Source organism: Momordica charantia (genome assembly GCF_013281855.1).
Source record: "Momordica charantia cultivar OHB3-1 chromosome 6 unlocalized genomic scaffold, Mcharantia_2.0 BLBB01000006.1, whole genome shotgun sequence".
Taxonomy (NCBI): domain Eukaryota; kingdom Viridiplantae; phylum Streptophyta; class Magnoliopsida; order Cucurbitales; family Cucurbitaceae; genus Momordica; species Momordica charantia.
The window spans coordinates 8,155,059-8,162,850 of NW_028275164.1; the positions used below are offsets into that span (position 1 = coordinate 8,155,059).

A 7,792-nucleotide genomic window follows, 5' to 3' on the forward strand; every position below is an offset into this window, starting at 1 on the left:
CTCTAGCCAAGAGACTTTGTTTCCATCCTTCCTACAAACCCCATAGACGAATAGTTGTTGGGAGATTTATCCAACTTTAAATTTAGAAATCCTCTCTTTTTTATGTTGCAAAGTGATATTCAAGGGATATATTGAGTGTCAATCCGGCGCAAGTCAAATATAAGATATCTATTATGGTTTCACTCTATAATTATTGAATTAAAAGAAAAAGGGATATATTGAGTAAAAAATAATGTTTTTTTCAATCTAACCACATTAGAAAGAAAAATTAGAGAAAATTGGATAGACTTAAAACAAAAATTACACGAATTTTCTTTTTGACGACGAAATTAAGGCACCTTCGAAGTCGCAAAAAATTATTTATTGCAACTAAATTTCATTTAGTCGTCAAAATTTTCGTATAATTTAAATTTTTTGATTTAATTTTTTGGCAACGAAAACTTCTAGCGACAAAACATAAACCTCGTCGCTAAATGTACCTTTTGGCGGCGAGATTAATTTCGTCGTTAAAAGCTTTGATTAAATTGTTTTTAATTCAAAATTTTTTTTGCGACAAAACTTGAAATTCGTCGGAATAAGGTATATTTGGTGAATTTTAAGGTGACGAAATTAGAGGTTCTGTGACGAATATTTATTTTGTTGTCATAGATCACGATTTATTTCACGACGCATATTTATTTCATTGCCTTCCGGATAAACCTAAAGCGATGGGCATCCAAAGTCATGTGGATCAGGTCAGCAAAAATTGGGGCCAAAATGGAGTGTACTAGGCTTATTTTGTAGCACATCGATTTCAGGAGTTGAGTGCACTTGGACAACCTATACGCAAGACAACCAGCAGCCAGAGCGCTGACACATTGCGTCAAATCACAGGTCGTTCCAAAGGATCACCCAGGACACCGACATTCCCCCTTTTGCAGGACATAGAGGGAAGTAGAATCACTATTGGTCTCCACAACCCCTTGGTGCAACATTCTACCACCTGTGTTCGCCTCTCCACAATCCCTTTCAACGTCCCTTCCTTCCGCATATAAAAAGGGAGGAACAACCACAACTGAGGTAAGCCAAAATTTCTTACATAACTCTGGGTGAGAATTTGGCACACACAGTTAATCTCAAGCACTCTCATTTCAAAATTACTGCTTCCTTATTCTACTTGCTCCATACACGTTTGCTTTTATCTTAAGTTCAAACTTTGACATCAGAGTGCATTTGGCAGAGTACCACACTGATGCTAGATTTCTATATGCAGATAACCTAGAGAATTAGAAGACGAAGACATACGTGGCACCTACATAGACACCTACATAGTACTTGCCTAGAAATCGGCATCAACATAAAGGATTTTTATAATCTTATAGGTTAAGAAATTTATCTCACGGTAGATGGTAGCATTATTAGCATCAATTTTTTTTGGTAAATATGTCAATTCGAGCGTAGTTAATCTAGTCGAGGTACGACATAGACTTTGTTTTTTGTTATCTATTTTGATAAAGGGGGTTCTAGCCTAAATTTTGAATTCAAATACAATGAAAAAAGAATCTAAAATCTTATCATAAAGAATAAGAAAAAGAATAGATTATAAGGTGGCATGTAAGTAATTTGAAAAAATATGATAACTTTATATGAGTTATATTTCCTTCAAAAAAAATTTTTTTAATACAATAGGGGTCGGGTTCGAACTCTTGATCAGAGATATGTGTTTTAACCACTTGAACTATGTTCGATTTGATATTTTTCTTTCTAATTAAAGTATAATATTTTAATTAAAAATCTATGACACAGATTTTTAACATCTAGACATAAAAAGAGATATACATATTTAAAAATTTAAAAATATTTTAATAATTTTTTTAATATCTGTAAGTATTCAGATCAGCTCGACTAATTTTATAGGACAACCGTCTCATCCGACTATAATTGATTATCAAAAAACTCATATAATATTAAATCTTAGGTAAATCGTCATTCTAGTTTGTTTGAACTCATTCTTTTCCATTTTCTAAATTTCATACACTACAATATCATATTTATACAAGCATACACTAACATATACTTCCTTTAGCTAGCATTAATATATCAAATAAATAATGTCACAACCATATTTTATAATTTACATAGAATTTAATTTTTGTCAGAGAATAATTAAAACAAGCAAAGGAATTATTTTGGTTATGGGTATAGAGAAAAATAAAATATAATATTATATAGAGAGGAAATGTTTGCTTGTTGGATCCTCTACCCAAGATTGAGACGATTGTTATTCATAGTTCAAAATATTTGTCGACATATGGACGTTTCCATCGACATTTCATATTTTTATGGGTTCAACATCGACATGATGAGTAAATTGACAAAATATGAAAAATATCAATAAAATGTCAATATATATAGTATTAATATTAATTATTTTTAATTTATTTAGAACTAAGAAAATGTGTATTTGTTAATTTAAATATTTTTTACGATTTTTTAATTTCCATAAAATATTTTAATTTAAATAAAATGTGTATTTCCATAAAATTGAGACCTTAACATTTTCATGACATCGACATTTAAAATCTTACAGCTATCTCTATTTATTTATTTATTTTTCTTTCAACCTGCATCTTATATTTTAAATATATAATATAGTTTTAAAATGAATATTTATTATTTATTTTATTTTTTAAAAGAAAAAGTTTCTCTTCACTCTCAATTTTTGAATCCACCTCTAACAATGAAAAAGTGAGTGGTGGACGATAGGACATCTCATGCTGCCTGGTAAGAAAGTATTGTTCATATAATTTTGTGTTTAGATGTCTAATTGTGGCCTCTAAGCTTTTTAGAATCATATTATTTTGTTTAGATCTTGGAAATTTTATGTGGAAATGTGTGTTTAAAACTATGCATAGTATGTTACGGGAGGAAACATGGGCAGCCACGTATTACACAACCAAAGGAAGTAGGTTGAATTAGTGATGTCAGCAAAGCTCTGTGGGACGAGTCAGGTCGACCTCGCCTTACTGTTACCATCGTCAGTGCGTGTGAAAGGGGGATTTGACTGAACGTGGTTAGCGCCCATCACCATTTTGACCACGCCCGAAATCAAGGGAGAGAATCTCGACCGTCCTTACCAACCAATTCAATTTCAATTGCCTATAAAAGGAGTGAGTAATTGTTACCTAGGTATGTTGGAATCTCCGCTCATATACTACACACATTCTCTCCTCCATGAGTTAAAATGAAAAAAGGAAAAAAAAATAGATAATAGATATGAAAGAAAAGAGGAAGAGAGAGAAAAAGAAGATAAAAATGAAAAAAAAATCATATAATTTAAAATAAAAATAATAAATATACAACTCACCGATGCCACATCAGCATTTAGTTATATCACTAACGGAAGTTTAATCCAGGGAACCTTTTAGAACTATTTTTCAAAGGACTAAACTGTAACTTTTTGAAACTTAGTGACCAAATAGAAATCTAATATTAAATTCAGGGACTAAAAGTATATTTTACCTGATAAAATATCATATTTTATTTGAAATATTTATAAATAATTTGTCACGTTTGATTCTATTATACCTTAGTAATGACATAAATTCTAAAAGCGGAACAATAATAGTCAAACTTTCAATGAAACAAATTAAAGTCAAAGGGTAAAGCATATTTCACTAAAATTGTCATTTAATCTAAAACAAGTATTATTGGTTATCCTTGTAAAAATAGTTTAGCCTAGTTCTCTTTTTTACCCTTTTAATAATAAAAAAAAAAGTTTTAAGACTTATTCAAATTCATATATTTTTAATTAAATTGACGTATTAGACCCCATATTGTTAATATATAATATTACATCATGAAGCTCATTTCTCACATCTATAGGTAGCTCACTTTTAGATTTTTTTAATTAACTTCAATAAAAATATAAGTAGAACTTTCGAAAGCAACAAATTAAAATTATGGTCAAAGCATAGGGCCTCTATAATTTTACCTAATTTTAATTTCATTTCAAATAACCAAGGGGTGAAAAGTAAGATGTTGATAGTCTCAACCCAGGACTTAATAATGACAAGGTTAAAAAATGGTAATGAGAAACATTTTTGGATTTATTGTAACTTGTAAACAGACCTGTTTTAAATGATAAAAAAAAAATGGAGAAAAAAACACAACTTTTCTTTTTTTCCTATCAAATTTCTACCAAAAAAGAAAACAGTTAAATTATAAGTATAATTTTAAAACTCCCTAATCTTTTATTAGGGTAATATTTATTTAATCCCTATATTTTAGAGCGTTCTTAATGTCTCTAAACTTTCAATTTTATATTAATGAATAAGTCTCTACCATTAATTTGTTTAACTACTACATAATAAGCTAATTATGTTTTTTTTTTTTATAAGATCATACCTACGATGAGTTGGTTTTAGGCATAATCCTAAAATAAGACAATCAACATATGAAATTAGTGCTAGGCTAACAAAGTTAATGACAACAACTTATAAGATAGGAGGATTTATAGTTAGACGGCAATACATACCAAAAGATTCGAAGAAGAAACGTGCATAAAGAGTATATAAACCAACCCATCATTCAATATAACTATTAACATTAGTGTAGCAAAGGGATACGCACATACGTTTGAGTGACCTTAGTCGATAACCTACAAGCATGATTTAATGGCTAAACTAGGCCATTTGGACAAAGTTTCTCAAATTTGAAGTCTCTATTGCCTCTCCTCTCTAAGTAAAAGTGAAATCTCGAGGTAACTGAAAGAAGTACAAAAAACGGTCAAATGTAATTACCAACGTCAAAAAGAGTCAGTTTAGAGATTTATTAGAAACTTTTCAAGTTTACGAACAGTGGATAGAATTTTGCTTTAATAGCTAAACTAGGCTCGTGAGAGAGATGAAATCAGAGGTTATATAAAGAGAGACCCAAATTTCCCCAAGATTTTCATGACATCACTGAGAAATTTCATTGCGTTGAGTGATACAAATTTACCGGAGTGGCCTCGCTGTTGGACTTTTGCCTCTCACTACACACGCTATCAACAAGAAATATCTCTTTACGCCTCTCTCTCTCTCTCTCTCTCTCGTGCTGCCTCTGATTCATATGGGCAGGTCTTTAAGTGGCCTTCCCCACTGTTTCCCATATCCCCAATCCTTCTTATTCCTCTTTTCGATTTCAATGTTCATTTAAATCCCCTCTTCAGATCATTTCTTATGCCTCTGAAATCTTTCCCTTCTTCAACAGCACCACCCACATGAATCTTTCTCTGTTCTTCTGAGTTTCTTTTGCTTCTTTCACAGATTGAAGCTAATGGGTCCTCTCCCATGATTCGTATGGGCTTCGCTTCTTGTCAGGTTTTCCCTTCTTTTTATTTAAGTTTATTTGCTTCTTGTTCTTGTTCTTGCTCTTGGTTCTTGTTTTGGCTGTGAAATTAGATTAGTTTGTCAATCAACTGCTGTGGTTTTGCTGTTCGAAGAATCTTGCCCCTCCAATCGGGTTTTGGTGCGTTCTTGGTGGATCTTGGTTTGTTTCTGCTGTTGGGAGATTTTCATTGTTCTGATTATTTGAGTTTCTGCTTCTGTAAAATCTTAGCGTGCTTCGAATTGGGTGTCTCGGATTGAGATTTGTTCATCTTTCTGATTATGTTATCTTGTTCTTTACTGCGATTTTGTGGGTGGGTTCAAGAATTGAAGAAATTTCCATGGAAGTTTCATTAGTTTTAAATTTTCAATTTCCCTCTCTGTAGTTCTTTTTGAATGTGCTGATTGCTTGCTATGTCTTCTTTTTGGGAATTCTTCTCTAATGGGATTAACTTTGTTTTGCATTTTGGTTGAGTTTTCATCTCTTGGGGAATGGTTTTGAACTCCGATAGCTTACCTAATGTGGGGAAGTCAACTTCAAGTTTGAGAAACTTGAGTGTCCCAATAGCAACTCCGATTTTGTTTTATGCTAAACTTTAAATTGATAGGTTAGAGCATATAATACTCTTAACATTTTCCTCTGCTCGTGGGCTGTTGATATCAATTAGGAGAAAATAACATCACCGGGATTCAAACTTAGAATCTACATCATTTATCCCCAAATCTTAAGTTGATTGGTTTGAGCATCTCTATTCTTTTATATATACTCTTAACACTCCCATCACGTGTAGGCTTAGATATTAACTTGATTCACGAAGCCTAGCACGTAAAACATCGATATCAGTTGCGAAGAAAACAATGTTGGATTCAAAATCAGGAACTCCTAGTTGATATTATGTTAAATACCCTCGAACCCAAAATATTGAGTTGATAGGTTAAATTATATTTGATCTTTTATTTATATTCTTTAACGTGTTGTTATCTTTTCGTGATTCAAGATGAAAGAACTTATGATTAAGCTTTGATAAATTTGTTATTTCTCTGAGCTTCTTGACCTATAATGTTCTCACTGTGATGTAACTTTGGTCTAGTTCTCACTGTATTCTACTGATTAGGTAATTTCCATACAAAAAGTATGTTTGAACTGAGGAAGTATTATAATTGCATCAGATGCTTTATGCTTGATGTATATCCATCTGCTGGTTACCATATTTGAGTGTGTCAAGTTCGTTTAGTTCCCGAGTTTCTTACTGTAAGAGAATCAAAATCTTTTCATATGTAATTGCATTGTGCTTGTTTCGTGCTTGGCAGTGGTCGTTTGTTGCGTGATTTTTCTTTTTCCATTCTTGGAGTTGTTGAAGAGGATGGGTAGAGGGCGAGGAAAGGGGAGGAAGTTGAGCGTCACGAATCATGATGATGCTGGGAGTGGTGAGGAGGAGAAGATTCCCGCGCAAAAGCGGAGGGGAAGGCCACAGAAGCCATTGAAGGATGAGATTGACGAGGAAGAAGGTGAGAATAAGATAGAAGACGACGACGGAGAGAACCTGAAAGGCGGGGACATCATCAGCAATAAGGAGATGAAAAGCCCTGCTGCAGCAGAGAATGGGAAAAGGAGGAGGAGAAACTCACAGGCGAAAGAAAAGCTCGACTCGGTCAAAGAGGAAAACGGGGATGGAACGCGATCAAGCACCGATGAATCAACCAGATCAAATGGATTCCGCCACAATGGAAGCAGGCGAAAAAGCAAGCCCCGTCGAGCTGCAGAAGCGGGCGTCAACTGCAAGTGAAACCAACTTGAAAAGAATATGGTTCTCTCACAGAAGGAGCAGATAAAATTTTTCAAGGTAGAAAAATGAGGCATAGTGATCTTCTAGATTACCATATTTTTCTGTTTCTCAATCTCTCATCTCTATAACTATTTCCATCACCATTCCTTTTCTTATTCCAAAAAAAGGAGAAAAAAAAATTTGTTGAATTGAATTGAGGATTCACTCTGCTGGTTTTAGTATTCTTTCTCTCTACTTCCACATTTTGGATTTTTTTGACAGTCATCTCTTTGTTCCATTACAATAGAATCTAACTAAGAATCAATATTTTTTTCCTTTTCTTTTTTTCATAATTTCTGCTTATAATGTCTTCATTTCTTCTCAATCTGATCATCACTTGTGAGAAAAAAAAAAGCTTCAAATTCTTTGCAATGGGTTCAAGAAATGATGTATGATGAGGTTGTTGAATAAAGTGAGAGTCTTGATGCTGAAAGGATGTGGGTTTGGTTTACTCTTCTTTTTGGGATGTTATTATGTCTGATAATAAACAAACATTTTTTTTAAATGTCTTCATGGTGGAAAGAAGATTGTGTGGCTTCTTGTTTTCAGGGTGAAAGAAGGTTTAAATTCTATTTTGCTTCCTCGAGACGGTTTCTTTTTGTTTTTAGAGATCTTATG

The 7,792-nt window shown here is 32.9% G+C and overlaps 1 protein-coding gene across 2 annotated transcripts; it reads left to right on the plus strand.

Moving 5' to 3' along the window:
- Positions 1-5,041: 5,041 nt before the first annotated feature.
- Positions 5,042-7,356, plus strand: LOC111021447 (uncharacterized). Of its 2 annotated transcripts, none has more exons than XM_022298420.2 (2): positions 5,042-5,342; positions 6,660-7,356. In XM_022298420.2, the coding sequence occupies exon 2, from the start codon at positions 6,713-6,715 to the stop codon at positions 7,133-7,135; it is 423 nt and encodes a 140-aa protein (XP_022154112.1). In that variant the 5' UTR covers positions 5,042-5,342; positions 6,660-6,712; the 3' UTR covers positions 7,136-7,356. The 2 variants fall into 2 exon arrangements, with proteins under 2 accessions (XP_022154112.1, XP_087982270.1); XM_088126144.1 differs by lacking the exon at positions 5,042-5,342 and adding an exon at positions 5,360-5,490.
- The last annotated feature ends 436 nt before the right edge of the window (positions 7,357-7,792 follow it).